The sequence below is a fragment of the Pomacea canaliculata genome, linkage group LG4 (genome assembly GCF_003073045.1).
Source record: "Pomacea canaliculata isolate SZHN2017 linkage group LG4, ASM307304v1, whole genome shotgun sequence".
NCBI lineage: Eukaryota > Metazoa > Mollusca > Gastropoda > Architaenioglossa > Ampullariidae > Pomacea > Pomacea canaliculata.
Genome location: NC_037593.1, coordinates 12535111 through 12562047, shown reverse-complemented (window position 1 = coordinate 12562047; position 26937 = coordinate 12535111). Strand labels below are relative to the sequence as shown.

The 26937-nt window shown below is 38.9% G+C and overlaps 2 protein-coding genes across 13 annotated transcripts; one reads left to right on the top strand and one right to left on the bottom strand.

The window, feature by feature from the left end:
- Positions 1-141: 141 nt before the first annotated feature.
- On the bottom strand, positions 142-20769 carry LOC112561291 (kelch-like protein 3). 9 transcript variants are annotated; one of them, XM_025233680.1, is made up of 13 exons: positions 20629-20769; positions 20013-20257; positions 19351-19574; positions 18733-19040; positions 18166-18578; positions 8953-9154; positions 8356-8620; positions 8012-8187; positions 6456-6788; positions 5550-5778; positions 5006-5146; positions 4296-4488; positions 142-3887 (listed from the first exon to the last, which is right to left on the bottom strand). In XM_025233680.1, exons 6-13 carry the CDS (start codon positions 9085-9087, stop codon positions 3665-3667), a joined length of 1695 nt encoding a protein of 564 aa, XP_025089465.1. In that variant the 5' UTR covers positions 9088-9154; positions 18166-18578; positions 18733-19040; positions 19351-19574; positions 20013-20257; positions 20629-20769; the 3' UTR covers positions 142-3664. The 9 variants fall into 9 exon arrangements, with proteins under 9 accessions (XP_025089465.1, XP_025089464.1, XP_025089463.1 ...); XM_025233679.1 differs by having other exon boundaries at positions 18166-19040; positions 19984-20257; XM_025233678.1 differs by having other exon boundaries at positions 18166-19040; positions 19351-19596.
- On the top strand, positions 13640-26290 carry LOC112561294. Of its 4 annotated transcripts, none has more exons than XM_025233690.1 (2): positions 13640-13757; positions 23576-26290. In XM_025233690.1, exon 2 carries the CDS (start codon positions 23591-23593, stop codon positions 25211-25213), a length of 1623 nt encoding a protein of 540 aa, XP_025089475.1. In that variant the 5' UTR covers positions 13640-13757; positions 23576-23590; the 3' UTR covers positions 25214-26290. The 4 variants fall into 4 exon arrangements, with proteins under 4 accessions (XP_025089475.1, XP_025089473.1, XP_025089474.1 ...); XM_025233688.1 differs by lacking the exon at positions 13640-13757 and adding an exon at positions 22059-22305; XM_025233689.1 differs by lacking the exon at positions 13640-13757 and adding an exon at positions 22423-22570.
- The last annotated feature ends 647 nt before the right edge of the window (positions 26291-26937 follow it).

Genomic DNA, 26937 nt, shown 5'->3' with positions numbered 1-26937 from the left:
TAATCAAGAGTACTGTTCTGCTTTCTCTTTAGTTCTTCATCCATGCACTTAGTGCTGGTGCTTATGTTTCTTGTATTGTTGACTGTGTTTGTTTGTAATCCTTCATGTGCAACACATCAAGCTCACATACAGAAAATGCACTTATAAATTCAATTATTATTATTGGATGAAATAAATGTGCTTGTACACCTCACCACTCGCACGCAGAAAATAGAACAAAACTTGCCATAATGGAATCTGGCACAAGTTTGTTAAAATGGTAATAGAATTCCTTCTATCACATTTCCCAAATAATTTTGCAGAAAATGATGAACTTAATCTGCAAATGAAGAAATCTGGATACCTCCATACAGGTAGTTACAAACTGTAAGAAAAACAAGTGTAGACCTTCATTATCCCCAACTCTAAATTCTTCAATATGCATTGCCTTTAAGGCACTCCCTGAAACCATAGCTGCAAACCAGAGGTACAGAAACCATGGGTATAGTTACTAAGTTCATAGTCACAATCCGTGATGATTGGTGTACATGGGAGCTTGCAAATCTTTTACATAATAGCTGATACTTGTGCGTCAACTTCTTTTTGTATGAACAAGTAGCAAAATGGACTAGCTTTGAGACACTACAGGAAATGAAAAAGATGGCTTAAAAACTGCAATGGAGTAGTGCAAGACTCTACTGATTGTATTCAGCAAAAGGAACACTTTTCAGCTGTATGAAAGTGGTATTAGTAAAAGAAAACGTCACTCATTTTTGGATTGTTGATATAGACAAAGAAAACCTAAACCACGATATGAAAATAAAAGAAGATCCAAACAGTTTTTAAAGTATTTGTAAAAGATGAAAAATGTGTAACAATGGCCAACCTCTGTTTCTTTCTCCCAACACCAAAAGGAACTTTGCAAGCTGACTCTATGCAAGATACAATACCTGAACAGAATGTCAAATAAGTAGTAATTTTCCTTCTTTCTGGCCAATGTTTCTTTTACTTTGCATCAATTTAAAAAATGGAGAACCTCTTCTTAACTATGGATTGTAACTGAACTAGAATGTAAGATAGGTGAGGAGACTACCATCTAACACAAAAGTTTTTACCCAGCATATTTGTACAACATATAGGACCTCTACTGACAGGCCATGATGCAAATAATGATAAAAGATGGAATTATTTTAATCCAAACTTATGACTACCCGATGCCTGTGCATAATCTTACTCTGCATATGAACACTTTTTTTTTGTAAGTGAAAAATCTAAGTGCATTCTGCCCTGTGTTCATGGACTAGGGTTGCTCTGGATGCAAAAGCTTGCTTGTAAAATCAATATACTTTTCACCTTGTAACCAAATGTATCTGCAACAGCAGTGCTGAACAATGAACAGAGCATAAACACCCCACTTTTGTCTAGGAAACGTTTTAAGAAACTATAATCATAATAGCATTTGTCAAGTGCGTCTTCATGTGAAGGCAGGTTTAATACACTGATCTATGGTTCATTGTAAGTGATGGCAACACATTTGTGAACTGCAACAACCACAGGTTTTACCGCATAATTCAGATCATTAATGGGCAGTGTACATTCCCACTAAAATCAATAGCTGGAAAGCAAGCTACACTGGCACCTTCCCTTAACGTAAAAAAGTATGTCTGCAACAAACATATTATCTTGGCTTCAACATACTTCATGCCTGTGAAATATCATATGGTATAAAAATGAACATATCTTTATATGCAGCAGATAGCTACACTTAATGTCTGTCTAAAAGAGCAAAGCTAATTCCAGTGAACTACAGCTATCAAATGAATACTTTAAATGCTGCACAATCTCATCTGCATCATGCACAATGATATAAAATAAAATCTGCTTATTTGAATGGATGTGGACTGTGCCAGTACCAGTGGGCTTAAGTGTGTATTTCCCACACCCTTCAAAGTATTCTGTACAAAGTGCATGGATTTCTTGCTTCATTCAAGGAACATAGTACCCATCACAGTACCTCAGCTTGCCTCAAATTTTATGTTTAAAAATGTACATGCACAGCCAAGGTTTATATGCCCTCAAAATGGCAAATAATCATAAGTCATAATGCAACAAATATTAAAAACCTGCCAAAGAATAAAGAAAATAGACGTGAGCATGAATGCTCTTGAGAATTATCAGTGTTGAATATCAGATTCCGCAAGGTGGCACAAGTGCAACAACTGATTTGTAAAAGTAAATGCAAAAGGTATTTTGCAAGGAAAAGCATAATAGCCCAGAAACCAAAGACTATGCTGTTTAAATAAAGGTAAAATTAATTGAAGGCTTCCACATCCTAAATGTCATAGTTATAGTGCATGTAAGTAGGGACATGGCTTCTGAATAGCAAAACCCTACCCTCACCTGCCATTTTTACCTCCCTTGATATTAGGTGCCTAATACTAAGCAACTGTAGACTGGGCAGGGGGAGTTTTCCAGCCACATGTACGAGCTGATCTCAAACCAGTGACCTTCTATTCTGCAGTCAAGCATGTTAACCATTAGGCTCCTGTGCTTGCTTAGCTTTTCAAATAGTAGCAAAAATAAATCAGGAAAAATTCTGAGTGTTCTTCATCCAGAAATTTCAGTTATCTAGGGAGGTTGGGGGAGGGGTAAAAATTACTATCCAAGTTTCAATAAATGTGTCAACCAGATGGTGTCTTCATTTGAATACATCAGCATCCTTAAAATACCATCATGCAGACTGCAAAATGTTTCTAAGCTGAAATTTATGATGCTTTGTGACTTATGGGGGAAAAACTGCTAAAAAAATGTCTACATTCCTTGCACTTCACTTTATAAGTAAATGCAAGCAAAACTGCTAAAAGCCTACAAACATTTCTTAAAATCCCTCTGATGCTGTTTTGCATCTGTCAAACTGAAATTGTATCTAGATAAATACATCTGAAGCTACAGAAGCTTTGAAAAAAAAAAGCACTTTCTGATAATGTTTTCATTTAGGTATACATGTGTGTGTGAAATGTTAGACCATCCAAGACATACGGCAAATGACAAGAAAGCCAGAAATTATTACACCCAAAATAACCATAAAAACACAGCAGTCAAAGTCCAGGACCAACATAAGCAAATAGCACCAGAGACATTGAATAGTAATAAGCTAGACTATTCCAGCCTCAAGTCCTATGCATCAGAATTCATTACAGATAAGCAGATGACAGTATCACAGGTTTCCCACCTACCAACCACCACCATTCCAGCTAAATGTAAGATCAGCTATCCTTACACCCTGAAAACAAACTTGTCTCATGAAGAAGAGGGAGTAAAGCACTGAACTGCCCTTTCCTCTTCCCTTGCGCAGGCTGGGGAAAAATGAGACGTTTGCATGTGGCATGTATGACACTCCCTGCATTCTGAGTTGTCAGTCTTGCCCACTGAAAGTGAAAGCTTTAACATAAAGCAGTGTCAATTAAATGGATGTTGAAAGATGAGCATGTATGAAACTGAGAACAGAAAATAGTTCAGATCAAAGTGAAGCCCCAAATCCAAGATGTATTATATAACCCACATTTCCCTCCTTGGGCCATGTTCACATTCTTTAGCACCAAACCTGGCCAGTAATTGTCTTTCCACAATCATTTTCTCGTATTTACTCAAGTTGCCTCCCCTGCCCACCCTCCAGTGCATACTGTCATACAACAGCTGCAGCGCACCCTGCCCGAGGGATAATCATACTGCTGATGTACGTCCACTGATCCATGTCTGGATCATATACCTCTGCATCGTTTAATCGATGCTGTCCGTCAAATCCCCCACAAACATAAATTTTGTTGTCAAACACAGCAACACCTGCCCATGCCCGAGGCTTCTGCATGGATTGTATGGTACTCCACTGACGTGTGACAGTGTTGAACCTTCAAATAAAACAAAAATGAGTTTTAGTAAAAGGTCAGTCTGAAACTGCATCAAATTTATTTTTCTGCATTCTGAAATTAGAACTATATTATCTTCTACAGACATGAGGGATCTGAATTTCATAGCTTGATGTTAGCATGACACCAACGTACTAACACAATACTGAAATACACGATAAGGAAGAATCTTCCACCCCTTGATTTAAAGATTAAAATGATTCCATCTTCCAAGATGATAAAATTAAAATAATATAATCTTTTAGTTCCAAAATTTGAAAGACATATGTTAAAAAATTTTATAAGACTGTTGACTTCTTTATTGCCCCCAAGCAAGCTAATAAAAAAACACAAAGCCATGATCAGGTTAAAGAGGATTAGATAAAACTCTTTATTCAAAAATAAACCCACCTTTCCACTAAATCAAAATATTGGTCTGTAGGGCGGAAGCGGCCTCCGAAAGCATAGATAAAATGGTCCAGAGCCACTAGCGCTAAACCTGACCGAGCTTTTTCCATTTCTGCTGTGAATGTCCACTCCTGTGTGTCAGGGTCAAAGCACTCCATGCTGGCTCTGTCAGTGTGCAAGATCTTGTCATAGCCACCTGCACACAAATTCACCATACTGCAATATACTGCAAGTTTCTATATAATAACAAGCTCAATATGCGACACATATCATATAATAAAAAGATTGGTATAGACTGTCTATCAGCCCAGAGATAGCTATCTTGGAACCAACAGCTTATGATTATACTAAATGTATGTTGCTTGCCTATGTATATCTTTGGGTACACACCCACAAACACCTGTATGTACACAAATGAAAATACAGTTATGCATGAAAATAAAATAAAAATGTAAATATATTAAATACTTAATTCTTTGGTGCTCCTCCATACCACTCAATTTGCCAGCATTTGTGGGCTGTACTGGCAGCATTAGTGGTGAACTAACAAGGATTGATCTGATCTTTCAGGAGCATTTCACAACTTATTATGTTTTACATTGCACTAGTTTAACTCCTTGGGCAATGCATCACTGTACTTCACCTCATATCACTGTGTTTATATTACTGCAATGCACAGAACTAAAGGTAAAATGAAAACAATCCAAGCATACCTGCCACATAGATTTTACCATCGCACACTGTGACTCCAGCACCAGAGCGCTTGCCTTTCATGCTTGGCACTTCAGTCCATGTGTTGGTTTTGGGGTCAAACCTTTCAACCGTGCTGTAACTAATCTGTCGATCTTCTCCACCTGACAATGAAGCAAGGCTTGTTTCAAAAATAAAAAGGGTCTGAAGGAATCAGGCAAAGGCCAATCATTTTTTCACTGATATTCAAATATTCACAAGATCATTTACTTTCTCTGTTTGAATTTAACAAAGCTCCTGAAGATATTGTCTTTTATAAAATTTGCTAAGCTTCACAAAATTCAGTAGAGCAAAACCACAATCCCCTGCACCTCCAATGTAAATATGTGTCATTATGATGATTACTATTCATAAATAAAATGGTGATTAGTCCTGTAACAACACTATACTTCTCATTCTCCCCTATCAACATACAACTTCTGCATTCCAAAAATTTCATGAATTAAGCTAAAAGAAAGATCACCACCACCCCCGATGCTATAGTGAAACCCCCTTCACTGAAATTACCTATAGCGTACAGGTATCCCCCGACAGCTGCCACAGCAACGAACGAGCGAGCCTTGCTCATATCTGACTTGTTAAACCACTGCTTGAGAACAGGGTCATAACATTCAGTGCAGCGCAGGTACAGCGTGTCATCTTGATTTTTAGCCATGGCACACTCACCACCCACTGCGTACAGCAGTCCATCTACACTTGCAGCTCCCACAGCTGTTCTGGCTGTGTTCATGCATTGCTGTCAGCAAACAAGATGCATGTTGTTACTATTCAGTCTTTATGCTGAACACTCAAGCCGACCTTGGATACGCAAAAATATACTGGACTAACAACAAATTGTTGGCTGGCAGAAAGCTTTTTGATAAGATTTTAGGAAACAATTGCAAATAAGAGATGTAGGCAAACAGCCTCTGAAAATTTGTATTTTAATGGAAACATATCCCTCCTAAAATCCTTATTCTGAAAAAAATAACAATACATGGAAAATACTTCCACATAAGCAGCTAAGTCTTCACCTTTCTTTCTACGTCAGCAACATCTAAACAATCTAAACAACGACTCACTCTTCTCCACACCAAAATATCAAAATTTAGAATGAAAAGTGCAGTGTGAATTAACGAGAATGCATGCATACATGTACATGCATTTTCCATGTTACAGTTTAGTAGATGCAATCAGCATCATCGCAGCAAATACATTTTATAATACAGGTACCAGCTTTGTTTTCACTTGCCAAAGTCCATAGCAGCAATCACTAAAACAAATCACTAAAACAATTAATTTTCTTAAATAAAGAATGCCTGCTTCTGGTTGCTGACTTTTTGAATTTTCATAAGCAGACCTGTTTGTAAATTCAATAAAGAACAAAACTGAAACCTTAACAAAGACTTAAGGAAAAACTTCTCAAGCATTCACCATTGTAAACCACTCATTGGTCAAAAAGTCATATCTTTCCATGCTGCTAAGCTGACATTGTTCACTGTTGCGGCCACCGATGACGTAGATGCATGGGGGCTGAGCACGCGGAGTGATGCGCTCCAGTTGAGACTGGTCCTGCTTCGTTCGAATGGCATTGCTAATGAGAAGCTGACACTGTGGACAAGTCCGAAAAAACTCTGACTTGAGGACTACATTTTCAAGAAATGGCAGATCTAGGAGAGCAAGTCTGATATTCTGGAGAATTCGACAGGCATTTTGTTGTCGTGACTGTGGGTCATAGCGTAACCACTGACAGGCGGCTTCAAATACCTGGAAAAAAAGAAAAAAATAGAATTCCTTTTAATCCTTCATTTACACAATTATCCCACCATTTTTAAGAGTTTACTGTAAGATACAAAGCTCTACATAAAACAGTTCTTTGCTTCATTAGTTCTCATCATCTTGCTTCCGAAGATCTTCACAGCCATTTCAATGTTTAACAAGGAGAAATTTCAATCAAATTAAATCAACAATTCTCTTTCAGTGACCAATCCCTTATGTTATGTGGAATGACATGTAACTCACATATCTCCCTTATGTGGTTACATAGGGTGGGCCAGTCATGCAAGAAATCACAACACAGATAGTATGTTTTCCAAGTTAAGCTGATAGTTTTAATTGGTTCCTTCATAGAATGGTGTAGGACAAAGGTAATCCTCAAGATATAGGAATTTTATAATAGCACAGTAAAATTAAAGCACACACACTTGGCAACTGACTATCAACAGTATTCATCCAAAAATCTTTAAGAAAACGTCCTAATCCTCAACCCTGACTGCTTTATACATCAAGTCTTAAAGAATCTGTTGCCCCACTTCTTGTTTGTCACATGACTACATCCAGTTATCCTGGCCTTGACTGGTAGGCTTATTACATGAGTTTGCTAGCCAGTCAAATCCAAAGCTTCAGTATGCCACCACAATGTGAATGTGTGTGTATGTGCATCCCCATTCTCCCTCTGCCTGACCTAGCAAACACCAAATAAATAGGCCACCTAGGGGATAGTAGGCCACAAGAACGGGCAGGAGACTCAGGGCTGTTCAAATGGGGGTGTTTTGTATATGGAATAATAAAGGGCCAAAAAGAAAAAAAGAATAAAAGACAAAACAGGGTCACTGACATCCTGTGCCTCACCGTTATGATTATAACTAAAATAAGTGTTAAAAACTGAACATTATTATACTTACATCACATCTACTTAAAAAAAATAAAAAAAGATGGTAGTATGCTCTGATTGGTAGTCAATTGTTAGAATTAATGGCATTTACAGCTTTAAAATTCTAAAGCCACTAAAATCGTTGCTGATTTTATTTTTGCTAAATGGTGACATGCCTGAGGATGAAATGATTAACATAAATATACATATTAACTGCATGTGATTAAACAGTTTAAAGATTAATCAATTAATCTAAGAGATTAAAGTTACCAATTTTAAATTTCCTATGGTTAAGGAAATGATATTGTTGGGTTTGGATATAAGGATAAAATGTTACCTGGTTTTCACTGGTTACATGAAGTTTGTCACTTTTTAACAGCCCTATTAGTTGGTCCTCAGATAGCTCAAAGAACTCTTCTGTGTGGGACACGAGCAGGAAGTTTTGGAAGATGAACTCTCTAGCTACTGACTCCAGCTCTGTGCAAGCATACATGTCTGCAAATTGGTGAATACCTGCAAAGATGTTGGTTCAAACTGCTGAGACAACAGTTGATTTCAAAATGTATGATTATTACTTTTAAAGCTTCACTAGATGGTGTAAATCTGCATAAGTATGTAAGAATAAATGCGTGTGCATATATATGTGTGGATGAGCATGTGCCTGCCTCCATTCAAACTCACCAAGACAATTTGATGGTGTGAGACGTGACTGCAAGAAGTGAGCACACATGTTACGCAGGGATGTCAGACCAAGAAGGCTGGCCCCTTGTAAGACCTGCTGAACATTTTCCACACTTATTACAATAGAACACGTGTACATAAAGTCCAACAGGAGATCCATTGTCTCTGCTTCAATCCCATGAATATCCACTGTGTCACGGCCTGATTCCATCATGCCGTTTGTAAACATTGCACGGAGATAAGGGCTGAAGCCAGCTAGCACCACCTGAACATTAGACAACAAAGCAATGGTTGGAGCTGATATTACAACAGTTGTCAAAGATAGTTAAAAAACAGAAACTGAGGCACAAAGCCAATACATATTTCAAATAACAATCAGTAACAAACAAATCAGTACAGTGCAATGGCAAAGTAGATATCTATTTAAACAGAGTACAGCTTGAAGAGGTAAATAGCTTTAAGTATTTAGGAGTCCCATGACATGAGCGGCAGGAAATATCAACTGATGTGTCTATCCATGTGCTTCTCCTAAAAACCAGTATCAGTCAAGGGATGAAGACTGAATGTGAATGGTGCAAGATTTCTGCTATGTCTTACCTTGTGTGCATGGAACTTGGCACCACTAACACTGATGATAATGTCACAGAGCTGTTCCTGCAGACGAAGCTCATGCATAACACTGAATGCCTTCGCTGCATGACTATGGACATGAAATGTCCGTGAGTCAATCATCTCTAAAACAACTCCAGATGAAACTATGCTTGACTTGATGGGACAATTACTCTAACTTGATTGCAGCCTGTCAAAAACAGAACAAAATGTGATCACCAGACAATTGTCATCCCAAAATTAACTTAGAAGTGACCTTTTCCTTTTCTTTTTAGAAACATAAGAAAATGAGATTATTGCATTTGTTAAGTGTCAAATTTCCTATGCTATGAGCACTTTGCATGTAGCAAAGAGAAGGAGGAAAGTACAGAAATTGAAACATAAAAACATAAAATCAATATACATCTCAAGTAACAAACAGTAACAAACAAATCTGAATGAGTATAAACCAAACAAACACATAAGTTTTACAAGAGTCATTTATGAGTAAAGTTAGCACAGATAATCTGGAGCCATACGATTTGTCATGATTCTCTGAAATGCAGGTTTTATGTAAAGTTGTAAGAGAATCCAAGCTGCTGCAAACATTAGACTGCAGGCTACAGTTTTGTCTAATGATGGGACAATGGCAGCCACCACATTATCTTATGCTGCAGGATAAAGCCCATTCACTATACAGTATAAAGCAGTGGTTCTCAAAGTATTTCGGACCGCGGACCACTTTACTTAAGAAAAAAATATGGCGGACCACCAAAGCCTAAAAATCAGTCTGTACTACGAATTTCAAATTTAAATTGCCGCATTTGTTTCATTGCAATTCAAAACTAATGTCCTTTTGTGACAGTAGTACAGTAATAAGTTGACATAAAACTATCATACCTCGTTATTTGTAATTAAAATGTTAATGCGAGGAATACATCACTTTAAACATCACTTTGCTGACATATGACGACTGTCTGCCGCAGACCACCTGACTTATGCCCACGGACCACTAGTGGTCCGCGGACCACACTTTGAGAACCACTGCTATAAAGTGTAGTTTCTTAGCTCATAGTGTCGATAACAGTGCAGTTGCTAATCTCACAGTCCAATCACTAATCTCTCCTGATAAAGTCACATTGCAGTCATGAATTGCACAGTGTAGTGCACAGTTCAATTGCTAGTCTTAAAGTGCAGTCACTAATCTCAAAATATACACAATGAACACTAGTTTCACAGTAAGGTGCAAATCAAAAAGAAACATTTTGCACAGGTAATCCAGATTAAACTCATGTATCAAACTATCATAATAATTATTATTTAATTACAATCATGATGTATGTTGATCACTACATTCAAATCCAAGTCTTAACCATTGTGATATTATCAAGTACCATCACTGATTATAATCATAATGATGCAAATGAACATAGTAACCTGGGCCATCTAGTAATCTAAGGAAGTACAGTTTGAGCATCTCTTATTTTACAAAATGAAGAATACCTAGCCTATTAAAAACAGGCGGCAACATGACTGAAAAACTAAATATTTTAAAAACAACTTGAGCTAGAACGGTCACTTAAATGCAGTAGAGAATTAAAGAGGTAATTGGACTCACTGGGCCCCTTACTATTTTTCAGCCTGAACTGAACTTTTATTTCAGTTGTCACAAATCTGCCCAGTCGACCGTTGCGTAACAGCTGCTGAACTGGTTACGCCTGTCACAATAACACTGCCATATACCTGTTGCTATGTTATGCAAGGACTCCTACTAAAAAAATACAACTTGACCACTATGGTATGTTGTCATGGGAGTACTGAAACAATTTGTATGGAATTGTCATAGCTTTTTATCAAACTAGTTGACAACTTTTTAACAGAACGTAAATACTGCAAACAAAAAGGTCAGAAACTGGGTCTCTCATGGGATAACAATAGCGCCGACCACAAACGAAAAATTGAAATGATTCACTGCATTACCTACCCGACCGTTATTTTAATTGCTTCTCTTTATACCGTATTTCTGCGCATCTTAAGTGGCCTCTTGTCATCCTAACTGCTTGGAGCACAAAACACAGCCATCCACTGTGGTATTACTGCCAGTGCCGTAAAGAATTAGTCATACATTGATGACTGTTTCTGCATGTGGCTCGAGATCAATCTTTCGATCATAACAAAAATAATAAAAAATAACTTACTAAATTTCGAAAGAAAATCGTCGATTTTCAAAGTACAACACGGTAGAAGTAAGACCAACACAATATCATCGATGTCATGTTGGGTTGTTTATTTATATTATTTTTATTTTAGCGGTTTTCTCGTCAGCAACTCAGGAAATGAACGTCAACACTTAGAGTTACATCCCTTAGCAATACAAAGCTGTCACAGGTCAGTGTGATCGCTGGTGAAAATAATAATTAAACTGAGTGGAATCGAACTAAGCGATTTCAGAAATATATTATGCTCATTAAATTATAACTGTTGGGCGTTCGAATCAAACATTACAGTCATGTTTAGTTACATTAATGAGTTGCTGCTCTTTTATTTTTCGTTCAGTCGAGTACGTGTACCATGCAGACACTGCGTGTATATATAAACTAGTCTGTTAATTCTTATTGCGATTTTCGGGCCCGCGAAAGAGTACTTATAGTTCAAATGTTGGCGATAACGAATAATTGAAAATTTGTTGGTCGTTTTTATGTGAGCTCAACGTGCTGCACACGAAAGACTATTAAAAAAAAAAAAAAAAAAAAAAACGCGATCGTCCGTACAACAATGGCACCATAAGAAAACACGAACTGTACTTAGTGCATGAACGACAAACAGTATAATTATATGAGCAGAATAATACTCTTCTCTACCTTTTGGCTAAGATCAAAGCGATCATGGAAAAAAAAAATACGTACAGTAGCAAAATATGTCTTAAAGATATCGGGTTTGGGAAAAGACTTCAAGGTTTCGAACGGATCGAGACATTGACAGAGAAATTGGAAGACAATTCCAGTGCGCATAAAGAAAGAAAAGAAGCATCTGCCGAATTTCTCCCTTCTGATTCTTCGTACAGAAAGGAATGCAACATGAGCAGACTGAAGAGATCGATTCCGTCAGAGATTCACTTCGGTGTAATTATTTGTACAGGCTGTTGGGAGGACCTCATCTTGACTATGTTGATGGTTTCACGGAGTCTACGGTGTGTTGTGTGGTGGTGCATACTGGAGCTGGGAAGCGAGGTCACACTATAGCAGCTGTGTGTAGGTGTCATCAGCAGACCCAATACTGCAGGCTCAAATGGTGGATTGTGGTGAAACCATGCATGTGGCTCCATATACATAGAGAATATACATATACATAGAGAAAAGATATTTTCCATAACGCATTCACCGCCATGATGTTGCTCACCCAATTTCTTACGATAAAGTAGTAGGGATTCGGCTAGCATATTTATCACGTATTTTCAGCTGTAGCCAGGGAGCTTTTAGTACCTAATTTCGATAATAAATTCACTGGCCTGATACACCCTCGATAATTTCATGTAGGAATTTTAATCTGGACTTACTACCAAGATGGCATCTGACGACGTCGATATCCTTTCAAACTATACCTTGCCGTCAACATTAGACTCGGGTAGACAGGTGGCTCCACACGCGTTCTCGATGTCAACGACAACCTAGCCACGCTTCAGTTTTGAATATTACGCCATATTAACACCTATGGAGGTTGGTCGATTCGCCCATTAACTGATTCAGCCACGTATGAGTCGATTCGATCATAACCAAGACTCAGTTCGACCAAAACCTAAGGTCGATTTGACCACATATGGCAGAAGCTGCTAATTGGTCACCAGAGCGAGATCGGCATGATTAAATTATACATCCATTGAAAAAGAGAAGAATGAACTGCGGCGATGTTTTGTTCTACATTGTTATACACATTGCGCATCTGCGGCTATAGACGGCAAGAATGAGAAATCACATGCCAGCACATGATGTGAAATAGGATGCAGGATGCCTTTCGAAGAATTTGCTGATTACTTAAAGCAGTCACCCTGCTTAATTCCAGTGATTTTGGAACAAATATTAACAAGGGAGACTAGACTGTTCCTGTTTCCTACAGAGAGATCGTGCAACCAAGAAACGCAAAAACAAAGTGATGGATTTTCAACGAAGGACTGATAGAACCGAGTAAGAATGACAGGGCTGAGCAAGAAACACCGGACTATTCGTAGAAGGTAAAAGCGTTGATGGCTCCGACTGAAGGTTATGTCAATGGTGGCGTCCCATTCAAGCTGGCTGAAAAAGATGGTGCCTAAATATTTGGGTACATCAGGGGTGTGCATCGTTAAGTTAACTATAAACTCCATTTCCTTAAAACAGTCGAGAAAATGTTCGTCTCACCAATATACAAAGGAAAACCCCACTATGTACATGTTGATTATCATATCAAGAGAGTAAAGCGGTGTCGTCAGAAAATTTTAAGAGAAAACTCCCATACATTGTTCTTCTATAACTGTTAGTACATAGAATAAACAATAGTAGTAGTAAGCAACAACTTTGAGAGGAGCCAGTGCAATTGGCTAAGAGATAAACAGTTAACGGAAACTTGTTGATGCAAGTTTAAAAAACGTCCAGGATGCAGAGAGTGAACTGGTGGTATAGTAGGAAATCGGAAACTAGACTCTGCTAACACATATGAGATTGCTTAATGTTAAAATTAGAAGATACATCAGCCTGGCATGAGGTCGAGATGTTTGTACAGAGTATTTATCACGAACAACAGCATCTATTACTCCACTTCCAGCTCTGTAACTGCAGCAGGTCAGTATATTTATCAAAAGCAATTGAAATTTCCCTCTTAACAATTTTTCCCAAGTGTTTTCATGATAAGTGACATGTCACTAGTCTGAAGTTGTTGGGTTGACTAGGTCAATTTTATTTCGGGTAAACAGTGTGCAAAAGTTTCCAAATATCGCAAATCGACAGCTGAGAGCCGAAAGAAATGTTATAAGACATCGCTAAGTTTGGGGGCACAGCGATTTACACCACCAGACGAAGGCCGCTGTGTCATGATGCTCTATGGCAGGGATGCCCAACCTACGGCCCGCGAAACTTCTGCCCACAGTGCAGGAAATCGGCATGTTAGTAATAAAAAAAAAAAGACATAAAGAAAGAAAAAGGGGAAGAAGAAGTATTTATCCCTACGTGGGGCGTCTCTCAATCTTTTTTTCGATGGACGAACATTTCGATTTAGTGCTCCGACTTGGTGTCTCTACGATGAGGCCAGACATTCAGAAGTTGGTTTCGGGTAAACAACTTCAAATATCCCACTAATTACTACATAATTAATGGTAAGTACAACTTGTTTCTAATAAAAATGGTATCTGCTCTATTTTTTTCTTTTTTTGTATTTTTGCGGAAATGTGTATGGCCCGCAGGCCGAAAAAGGTTGGGCATCACTGATCTAAGGGATTGTCAGCACAGAGATTCATAAGAATCGGATCGACCTAGTGCCGTAGCACAGGTCAACCCCGTATTGTTCTTAGTTTCTGAGAATTCCAGTAAGCCGGAAGTAATTAAAGCCACTCGAGTAAATGGCGTCTAGTTTGTGTGTCACGTTGGAAATGAGATGAGCGGCGGCCGTGACACTGGTAAGTGGGTGGATATCCACAAGCGTGAAGAACAACTGGGTGACTTTCCCGGTAAGGGATGGGGGAGGTGGACAGAGTGAGATGGACAGCAGTTTGAGGTTGCCGGTATAGTTTCTCCTTGACAACAACGATGTCGTTGTATCTTTCGTTCACTCAGAAGCACACACCTCCGCTGATGGATTTGATGGTTATATTGGATCGGTCTATGGGATAGACCTTGATGTAGGTCCTCATGATAGTCGAAAGAGCTGATGTTGAAGCCACTATCACTGTTGGCCTCACTAAGCCATGTCACGACAAAAATAAAAGCAGACAAGGTCAGTTTAGTCGATGGCCGACTCTTTAAATGCTTGCTAGCTTTTTCTTCCATCCTCTTCAAGACTGTCTCAACCCCAGTTCACCTCTTCAGTCCAAGGAACTTTTGTCTCCTTGAAAACGTTTCATAGTTTAAAATGGCAGAACATCAAAGCGTTAATAGATTTAGCCTTACGACAATTCCATTTCTGTGGTATCTTAAGGTAATATTGGCTGCCTTAAGAGCCAACAGAAAGCATCTCAAGGTTTCTTTATTCACCCACTAGTTCCAAGGTTGACTTCTGGAGCCAACTAAAACTTTAAAGACTTTATCGAGTGGTGACACGTATTAGGCCCAAAGACTCTTTTCATATCCTTCATTAAAATCACAAGGAGAAACATGACTAGAGAGAAATTAAATGATGATTTTCTTCATCATTTTTTGGACGAAAAACCGGGTGACATCGTTTTATGCGATTGCCAGTTGTCTGTTCCTAGTATGCGCAACTGAAATGTGTTCATGTGCCGTTGCTGACTGCAAACGATAGAATTCCGACAGAGCGTTTTGTTCCTGGTTGGTTGGTTAGCCTGCTTGAATTTTACATCCCGTTTTGCTCCCGACTACTACCTGTACATATACGGTGCAAAAGCAAGAGAAATTCAAGCTATTGATGACTGAGTGTTCTCTCAGGGCCTGTGCCTGCTATACATAGGAATGCATTTTCTCTTTGAACACGACAGTTCCACCCAAAACTTTCAATTCTTAAAGTGGTGTGCTTTGTCGCGGAACACAAAACATACATCATTAAATTTTACGTTTCTTGTCTGTGGACAGCCATTTTCAATTTAATAAATAAAAACAAAGGGAAGGCCTATAAGATCTATAGGCGCTTTTGTTTAACAATGTTTGTTATAGGGACTAGGGAGCATCAGGTTGGGAGTTTTTAGGAGGCATGGATATAACTCCTCCATCTCCAGAAAGAAGATGGTTTTTGCATAAAAATACAACTGCAACCAAGCTTGTCAAAGAAAAAAAACACGAAGAGTGCAGAAAAAACACCAAAAAAGTTGTGATGGTGTTAGACAATGACGAGGCTTCAGAAGTGAAAATTGTCTTCTGTCAGTTATTACAGCCGTTGTGTACGCTCAATAAATATCACCTTATGTACAGCAATTGTAAACACTCAATAAGCAATTATCACATTATTTACAGCCACTGTTATCCATATGCAAGAAAAGAAGACGAACACTGCACAATTTCAAATTTGCTGACATAAATATAAAGCAAACACACAAATGCTTAACTGCTGTGGCTATGTTCAAAAGAAGATAGGAAAGCAACTGATTGGGGAGGTGAGGGGAATATATGTTTTCAGGAAGGCATAGGTTTTAAAGGTGAGGGAGGGGAGAAATAGGTATTTTACACCGAGCCAGCACCTAAGGCTGTATCATGGCAAGGCAGCCGTAAACTATAAACAGATGCCACATGCAGAAAAAAAAAAACAGCATGCCCAAGACAAGAGTTGAACCCAGAACAGCTAACCCTCACTATATTGGTGACAGGAGCTAACCGTTGCACCACCCAAACACCTGGTTTTAAAGGTGATCTAGCCCAAAGACACTTAAAAATATGAAGACAATATAGTGCTGCTAATTATAAGAATACAAGCACTAACCAGAAAATACATTCCTGGGACAGAGGAGGCTAAGAAACATTAATGCACAAAACAGGGTGGTTAGAGAGACAGCTATTGGTAAAGAATACTGAACACAGACAAGACAAACAATGCTAAATGTACAGCATTTTTATAGAGATAAGAACCAATAAGATGGTTCTATCTATCTATTCCTCTTCGTGCATCAGGTTGCCCATAAGGCCTCAGCCAGAGTCCGCCACTGATGTCGATCGGCTGAAACCAATAAGATGGTTGGTTGGTTATAAAAAGACAGAAAAAACTGGCCAAAGCTGATAGAGCTTCAATGGATTTTGATACAGTTCCTCACTTAATTTCCGTCTGTGACAATGCATGTGCAGTAGTACGAATAGATACACTGGTAATTGTAAATAATCTCCAGGTTTTGTCAGAATTTATGCTGCTGCTTTTGGCCACATGCTACTTGAAGTCTAAATAATCTTGTGTTTAAGTTGTGGTACTTGCTGATTACAGATGGAAATTGCCAACTTTGAGCTTAAGAAATAAATGGTTGTATTTCAAGCACTGAATACAGAATAGATATTGTCTCTACCTATCAAAATTTGTAAAATTTTGAACCTGACTGGATTTCTTAAACACTTTCAGTGTCCCTTTTTTTCTGGTAAACAATAGTTTGGGGTTTTTGAAAGAACTCTGGTGAAAGATGACTTTTATTTGAAGACTCTACCACTGACAATTTTTTAAAATTTCTTTTAAAATATGAACTTTTCAAATTAAAAAAAAAAAGAGCCGAGTCTATACAGTTGATATAAATATAAATTTATAGAAAAATTTATATCCTTCTTGATTACTATTGTTGCATTAAAAAAAAAAGAAAAGGTATCCACAGTCAAGAAATGGCTAAAACATGTTAGTTAAAATATTGCCCCTAAGTGCTAATGAAAGTTTAAAGACATTTCTCCCACATTCAAGAAGAGTCATTCACAACATTTTCTTGGGATGGTGAACGAGAAAAGGGACACAAGATCTTTGAGTGTTTCTTTCACTGAAAACTTCCTTGATCTTCTTTTGAGTGTACCACACCTGAAAGCTAGGTCAAACATACTAGGCAACCCCAGATGCACACCAATAAGTGCTTCTTACTTCTCCCTAAACACAGATGCCTTTATGAAGCAGACTTTGAAAACTGCACTGTTTTCACTTTCAGTCATCATCTTCTTCAGGTGATAAGGAAGCATTTATGTGAGTAAAAACTTTCTGGCAGAAAAGTTACAGGCCTTTCTCTCTCAAAGGCTCTGCGCTTTTGTGCAAAATTAGTAGTTGCCATCTTGTCAACAACCGTTTTTCAACAGACATATTGTCAAAGAGTATTTATCTCTTGCCTTTTCAAAAACATGTTGTGCAATACAACTGCCACAGCTGCAAGCTGAAAACAGTTGTTTCCCACTATTTAAAGGGGTAGCAGTCAAAGAAATGCACCTGATCAGCTGACCAAAGAGTTCACACAGTTTAAGGCCCCTTTAGTGTGTGCGTCCTCAATAGTCTATTTCAGTTCTATGTCACCAGTGTTTAAAGAAAATTACACAACTGCATATAAAAGATGATTTGAGGTCAAAAGGTCTACATCACCTGCAAGGTCCTCGGATGTGACCTTTTAAACTCTGCAGAAAGAGGCTTGCCTGATGATCTTTATCACCCCACTTGTATACTGTTAATCATGCACATCTCTCTTAGCACCTTACTTCATTCTTGCAATAAACTATTCCCTTGTGTCCAATCTCATTAACTTTGCTCATCTTCTCAACAAAATTTGGGTCCAGAGGTCACCAAAAGTAATTAATTCCAAAGTCATCAGATGTGTACACGTCCAACTGTGCAGAAGTGGGTGGTCTTTTCCACAGCTTCCTCTGAATCCCTCTTCCATCATTGATTGTAATGAGCTCTTTCACTGTCTATGATCTCATTAATACTGCTACCATTTGCCACAATATTTGAGTCACAACACTGCAGTTTTGATGCCAAAGACATATCCACTGGTTGTCCTGTACAGCAGAAACTAAAAGCAGTTATAGGGAAGAAACTTGCTAGAAAATACACTAGCAGTTTTAATTAGTGACTGCTTCCCTGTCAACATGCATCTAGACTGCCAAATTTGCAAGCCACGCTATGAGAGGACATATTAAAATTGGTACATACAGGACCGTCTCTGATCCATTAAGTGTTTGGTTTTGTATGCTTCATGAGAAAGTCTAGTATTGCAGCATCTCGTTTCTGCTGTGCATCTTCACGCTTTGCCTGCAACATTAGTTCCTGCCTTCGAACTTCCAGCTCCTCTCTTCGTAAACGCCTCTCCTCTTCAGCTTCAGCTCTTCTGTATTCTCTTTCTTCTCTTTCCCATTCTATCTGTCTCTTGTGTTTCTCCTCATCTCGTCTGATTAGTTTGTCTAAGACAGCTAGAAGAGCATCAAATTTAGAATCGGAAGTCTGTTTGCGTTTCAAGCATTCTGCAAGAGTTGAACAACCATAAAGTTATACATTGAGCATTTTATGGTAATATAAATAGCATTCAACTTTTAACAAAAATACACGGATGTTCTGTTTGTTTGCTAAAAGAATTTCAGTATCGATTCCTTTAGTTTAGTTCAATCTCTCAGTTTATGGATGTACCTGCACTCACATTCTGTCAAAAGGTAGGAAAAAAACATTAGACATACAAATTGACATAACAAAAAATGTGTCTAGAGAACCTGTTATTCTAAGTTAAGAATCTTGGATTATTATAAATATGCAATGCACTTACTAAAACACAACTACCTGTGTTTGAGGAGTCTGAAGTTGAAGGTGAAGGAATGTCATTACATCTAATGCTGGCAATGACAGGGGCACAAATTCGATTAATATGATCTGCATTCAGAGATGTGATTGGTTTCCCAGCAGCTTTTCTCTCCTTCTCTGCATCTATTTCAGCTTCCCACAGAACTATTGCTTCATCAACTGTTCTTATGAGCTCTGGCATTTCTTTACAGTCAATTCCTGAACTGCAAGCAACGTTTGAAAGCACTGCAATGGCACAATTACTTTCTCTGCAATGGCTATTGATGAACTTAAGATATGGTTCCAATGGTTTGTACAATTAGTTAGCACAAGGTAGACCGTTCACTTTCTGAAATTTTCTTTTGCATTAATCACAAACTGATTTTTATGCAGGAAATAAAATCCTATTGAAAAAAGAGCATTTAAAACCAATCGTTCTCAACCACATAAAAGGAATAAAGGAAGCAATGACTAGCGTTTAGCACCGAGCCAGCAAATAAAGCTGTATCATGGCTATATTATGGCAAAGCCAGTGGCCTTGTGAACAGATGCCATGAAGGACTGATGACATTTCTGGATGAAATAATAGAGAATATATTATAGTAATATATAACAGTAAATCTCTAATCTTACTTTAATTGTTAAAAATGATGGAGACATACATTCCAACACCAAGCTCATTTTCTTTCCTCTTCATTATGAGCATTTTAGCTCTGTCCATCAAACTCTTAGTGGTCACTGTAGTGAACAGAGGCTGCACGGTCCGTGCTGCTCTCGCCACATCTTCCCATGACTTGTTCCTGTCCCAGGGGTTCACTAAAACTACTTGGTCCATGAGATCTAAATCAAGCTGGGTATTGTAGCGGAACCTCCTCCTTGTTGTCATTGATGAGTATGGTGTAATTCTCTGAATGTGAAATAACACCGATTACCCAAAATGATTAGTAACTGAAATTCTTGCAAAGATCACTACAAAACTACATTAATTCTTAATTAAACAAAAGCACAAAATTTAAACGTAATCTGCAAAATAAACAGGCCTATGTGACACCAACTCTTCTCATACTCTTCTATGTACATTATAACATCGTTGCTCAAATTAATCAAGTTTCTTTTTGAAAACGTATCGTTTAACACAGTTTACACTGTGATTTATAGTTTCTTGACATCCATGAAAGACAATACAAGAACCACTTAAGAATAAGTTTTAACTTGGTTAAAGAGTCAAGATAAAAAAAAATTACAATAGATGATAAAAACGGTAATTTGTTTAACTACCTCTGCGACCCTGGCTGTGTTTAGAGTCTAAAGGCTAACCCGCGCTTGCACTTTCCTACTCTCCAGCACCTGAGAGTTGAAAAAGGGACGCTATCATTTTTAGTTGTTCCTCTCCCGAGGAGTTGTGTCCCTTGAAATCCCCCGAACTTTACCCTCTGATCACTTGTCTAGTTTAATCATCTTTGCATTAAAGAGTAGAATTATTAAGTATCCGCACATTGACATTATGTAGAATATAGATCACTGAAAGTGAAAACAAGATGATCCCGACGAAGAATCACGCTTCTCGGAAACCAGAGGCGTCACATGGTCTGCTGCAAATACTTATGTCCACATTAGTCTCGATATTTTGTCTGTTCTGTTTTAACAAAAGTTAGAAGACTGAACATTTGAAACTAATTAAAGTCAAATGTGTGTGGCGCATTTATCATTCTCCACAGAGAAAAATTCACTCTACAATTTCAGTCATCATCAATGAGCCGGCATCAGACCCGGAAGTGGTGAGGCTGACAATTGGGGTGAAAGGTTTCATAAATGTATAATTTTCCGAAAAGGCGGATATTCATAGAGAGTCCTTTCATGAGAATGAAAACAATTTTTCATGGTAACAGTACTACCATCTGTATCGTGTTAAAAAGTTTAATAGCGGTGTATATTTCAGCAGCAATAATAATAATCAAGAATTTTCCTACCGGTAGCAAACGCTTTGACATGAAGTCCGTTTGATGATCTCCTCTCTCTCTCTCTCACACACACACCTGCGCACGCACAGTAAGAGGGGGGTGATAAGTTGAAAGAGAAAGAGAATTTTGTCATTGTGAGAAAAGCGCTGATAGAAACATGATGTGCAAATAGACACAGAAAATGAGAAGTCCAGAAACATGTATGCCGCTTATTCAAAGAACCCGTTTCTGTGTTAAAAATCGTAGCTTTGAAATCATCAACACCCATCTCTTTACAAAATATCTTGCATAAGCAAACGAATTATTCCGCTCACTCCTGAGATCTTCACTCATGCTCTTAGTTCATGATTTTTGTCATGGTGTCGTCGTCGTCATCATCATCGTGTGTTTGAGGAATCGAAGGCTGAAAGTGGACAATTAAATTTATAACAGTGACGACGACTTGATCACAGAGCTGATGTACATTTTCTCCATCGAAGTCTGTGGCAGGTCTTTTGTCGTCCGATGGGTCTTTTATCTTCCCTGCCTCTATTTGCCCTCGTTATCTCACTAACCCCTGTCACTCACCACACTTTGTGTGAGCAGAATTTCCTCAAAAGTTCTCTCTAGCTCATGACCTATTTATGTCGCCAGGTTCGCCTCCCGCATTAGGATGGCGATGGTGAGATAATGAGTAGTAAGTGTGCTTCATCTCTGATTATACAAATACATAAATCAGACTACAACAGACAAGGATGTGAACAGTCACGATGTGTTTGTGTGCGTAACCACTCGTTATTGAGCATTGCTTTTATTGTTGGCGCATGAACTTGAAAGCCAACGTCCAGCGGAAGCAGTACAGACCCGAGTGAAGAGCGCCTCCAGTGGAGGGGTTAAGCTTTCAATTGACATCCTCCAGCCTAATGGTATAAACTGATATATAATGGCTTCCCGACACAAAGCTTTGTCACTAGATGAAGTACATGCCAGCTGACTGGATAACATCACGAATAGGGTAAGTGCACTCAAGTGCTACTAAGCGTGCCCCAGCAGGGAGGGAAATTTATACTACACATAAATAAATACGCATGTGCACACACACACACACACATCAAACGAAACCAAAGTCTGTGGTACCGGGTCAATTGTGATCGAACCGCCAGTAACAAACTACAGAAAAGAAAGACCTAGAGTCCTAGACCATCAAGGATATGGACTTCAACTGATGTCATCGTGTTTTCTGGATTGTTACAGTCTCGAACGATAGGTCAGCACTCTTGGTAAAGACTCGAACTGGTTTTATTTCTCGATGGCAGAGCGTTTGTGAGTTGAGTTGATCGTTTAGTGATTGACAATTTTCCATTTTTCTAAGGTTCTTCACTGTGCTTATAAGGTGATCTCAACATAGAGTATTTTACAGGGGTCGGTTTCCTGAGCTTGAAGCATGTTTACTGGATGTTTTGAAGAGCTTTAAATGACTCTTAAAAGCAGAGCTTTACACAGCAATAACAATTAACCACTCAGCGCACATCATCAGAGATTTCAATAACATCACGTGACCTGTAAAAAGTCCGTAGTCCAGTTCGTATCAAATAATGAATAGTGTTCTTTGTGCTCCTTCCTATGTAGAGGAAGCAGATACAGTGAAAGGTTCAAATCACAAAGTTTGGGTGTTTATCTCTTGTCACTTCCGTTATAAGGTCTTTTCACGCTAGCATGTAAGTAGTCAGATTTACTAATTAATTCTCAAGGCACCAATTTAAATCTTTTTGAGCCTGTAATACTATCGTTCCTGTCATGATGATCTTATCATTTTATTAGCATCGCCATTATCTCAATCCCCATTGCAGAACTCATTTCCTTCATTTTATTTTGTGCTGTCCGTCCTTCGATGCTGTCCGCAGACGACAAGCTCCTTTACATCATGTTGAGGACACGTGCCTACTATCTTGGTCCAGAAAGTATTTGTGCTAAATGAACTAAATTTCTGTTGCTTTGAGTAAATAGGGAAACATTGTAGTTAATATTTTTGTTATTCTTAAAATTTTAATGCAATGCGCGTTTATTCTTTTCCTTACAGATGTTTGAGAATTTCCTTGTTCCGACAATTTTCTATTTACCGAAATTACATTTGATTTCCTTCGTGTAGTGTGGAAGACTCTGTCTCAGGCTTTTTTGACAGTGTATGAGAGTGCAAAATCTCTTAAATTTATTGTAAAAAAAAACTATTATGATATTTTGCAAAAAGTTACTGCTGCAAATAGTATGCTCCTTGTGGGTTACAGGGTGGTGAAGGGATAATGGAAGAAACAAACCACGTCACAACGTTGACCAGTATGTATTTTAACACCAGCCTCGAGCAGCTCATCGATGACGAATACTTCGACGAACTGAACAAAAAGATGGCGAGATCAATGTTGGCCACGTTGATCTACATCAGCCTCTTGATGATCCTCGGCGTGGTGGGCAACACAATGGTGTTCCTGGTCTACTACCAGAGGTTCAAACCCAGTGCCACACGCACCTACATCCTGGTCATGAGCGTCTTCGATCTGCTGGCCAACGTGACGTCACTTCCCGGTGAGATCCTCGACATCCGGTTTGCATTCACCTTCGACTTACCTTGGCTATGTCGCATTTTCCGCTCTCTCAACAGCTTTCTGACATTAGTCTCGGCCGCAATCTTGGTGGCCGTGGCGCGGGACCGACATCGTAAGATCTGCCAACCCCTGCTGACTCAGCAGAACACACTCGGCCAACTCGGGGCTTCCCTGGCTGCATGCATCGGCTTCGCACTCGCCCTCACCATCCCGTTTGGCATCTTGAACGGACGTCACACCATCTCCACAGGTGTGACTAACGTCACGGGCGTGACGTGCTCCATCGACGATGCTTTCGTGTCGACGCCGTTCCCGATGGCTTACAACGCGCTGATGGCTTTGGCCTTCGTGAGCTGCGTGGCCATCATGGTCACATCCTACGCCGGCGTCGGACGTCAGCTGTGGAGGCACCGGAAAAGCTCGAAGAACGTCACCAGAGTCAACCCCACCGGACAGGGACGTCCAAACTTCTTTGTCGGAGGCAGGGGAGGCTGGCAGAAGCCGTCGTACAACAACGACGACGACACCACTACGTCCGACACCAGGATGAAATCGGCTGTGTCGGAGCTGCCGGCTAGTTCGTCGAATTCCGACATCGATTCTTCAAATCGTTTGCCGAAATCTCAAGCAGACAATCAGTGGCGGGTTCTCTTCGTGAAGCCGTCAAATGACGAGGCCTGCAATGTTCGTCTGCTAGGTGGGCAGAGCCGCAGCCAAGAAATGTTACTCTCCGATACGTCCAACATGGCGGCAGGGCCTGGACCACGTCCAATTTGTCTTCGCGACGAATCATCAACCGCCATCAACATGACGCAGGATTCCACGGTAACTACTGCTGCTGCACAGCACGATCACGACTCCACTTCAGGAGAGCTCATCAACGAAACATCATTTCAAGTCACTGCGAATGGCACGAAAAGGCTGGGGAATGGAAAACCATCAAACTCATCTTTAACCAAATCAATCTTTCGTACTCACAGCCGAAAGAGCTCCTCTCTTGCGAAAACAGACAAGAAACAAGGGAGGCGACTAACACGGTCGCGAGGCAGCATGGTCAAGAAGATCCCGAAGAGCACCACGATGATGATGTTTGTCCTCACCGCTGTCTTCATCGTCAACTACCTTCCACACCTCCTCATCATCATCGCACGCGCGGTGTCTGATGACGTTGGGAAGGGGTTGGAGGGGTGGGAGCTGAACATCTACAACATCGCCCTCCGCTCCTACTTCGTCAACTGTGCGGTGAACCCGCTCGTCTACAGCTTCTGCAGCGCCAGATTTCGGCAGGAGTGTGGCAGTCTTGTACTAGGCAAGGCCAAATAACATCCACGCACTTGTCACCATTAAATGAATTGTACGGAAAAACACAGTCGAGGAGGAGACAACTAAAGTAACTGTAATTATTTTCACAAATCCAGATCCTGGATTGTAAAAATAGAATAAAGGTGGCCATCTTGTATGACATAGTATGAATGGTAATCTTGGCAATGATACTGTCATCTATGTCGACCCAAAGTATAATCAACATCAGTAGCTGGCCAGATAAAGGACATTCGTGTGTTGATACCCGAATCCTTTTCACACACTCCTCACTAAAAGAAAAGAGTATGTGTGAATCAACAGACTAATTCGTCGAATAAAACCACAAACGTAGCGGTATTCAAATATTTTACTTGTTTTGTTGTCATTTCTTTAATTATATGTGATGTGTCATTGATCATGTCTGTCGTATTACATATTGACCTGCTGTAACTTACATGATTACATTTTGTACATATAATGTTTTTCAGTTGATTAGTTGTCACACTATTTAAATACTATCCTTTTCATAAACTCCGGTTTTCGTCTTTCGTGGTACATCTTTCTTTCACTCATTATATAGATTTTACATAATTGCTCTTGAATTATTCTGATTTTTCCCGAAAGCGTGACAGTTTTATTTAGTTTCTTTTTTGGGAGTGATCTTGATTTAAGCATGAATAATATGTTCAGATGATATATAAAGATCACGACTGTGATTGTATCTGTCTAGGTATGTACGAATCACGCCGGTTGACGACATACGCAGTGAACTGTTGTCACTTTTCTAAGATGAATGAGAGTAGAAAAATACATTGCTTTATTGTGATTACTGCTTACAAATGTATCTTGTATAATGTTTCATTGTGTCTCGTGATGTTTACAGGAATAGCTTTGTGTGTGTATGCGTGTGTGCTGAGTGTATAGTGTGTGTGTGTGCATGCGTGTGTGCGTGTGGGGTTTTATATATATGTATGTATGTGTCATGTTGAAACAATCAAAGTTTCATACAACGAAAGTTCTCTGCCATTTATACCTGTGCCTAAAAGTCGAGAAAAAAACAATAAATCCGCAGCGGGTGCGAAGAGAGAGGTAGAAAAATGATTTTTGCCTATATATATATCTCAAATATTTAATGCTTTTATACGTATATATGTATAAACACATACATACACAAATATAAACATCGCCGTCTTTGATTTAATGTGAATGTTTTTATTAGAAATACAACGAATATTTGTTCACGTAGACGCAAATAAAAATGACACCAGTAAATCTTAATGGGCCAATAAGTAAAACATAAGTGATGTAATTAAAAAATGAAAAATAAGCAAATGTACATCAGCACAGCTATTACTCTTTGTTGAATATACTAATGTGTTTGAAATATGGTAACACAATAAGAATTGGTGTGGTAACATCTATTACTATTAGGTTATAAAGATCATAAGATGCAATTTTTTCTAGTTAAAAGTAGCCTTACAAACTGGCTTCAAATAAATTGAAACGAAGGATAGTTTCATGACTTTTGAACTGTACAAGAAAGCTCAAAATGACAACAAATGATATTACAATGACAACAAGTGATACTAAGTTAGTTGGTATTCATGATATCAAGTCCCAATAAGATTAAAGTAAGATTAAAATGATAATAAGTTATTTAAAAGGAGAAAAAATAATATTAAAATGGCAACCATTGACCCAGGGGTGATCTCAAAGAATAATTACAGATACAATGTTTATGAAAT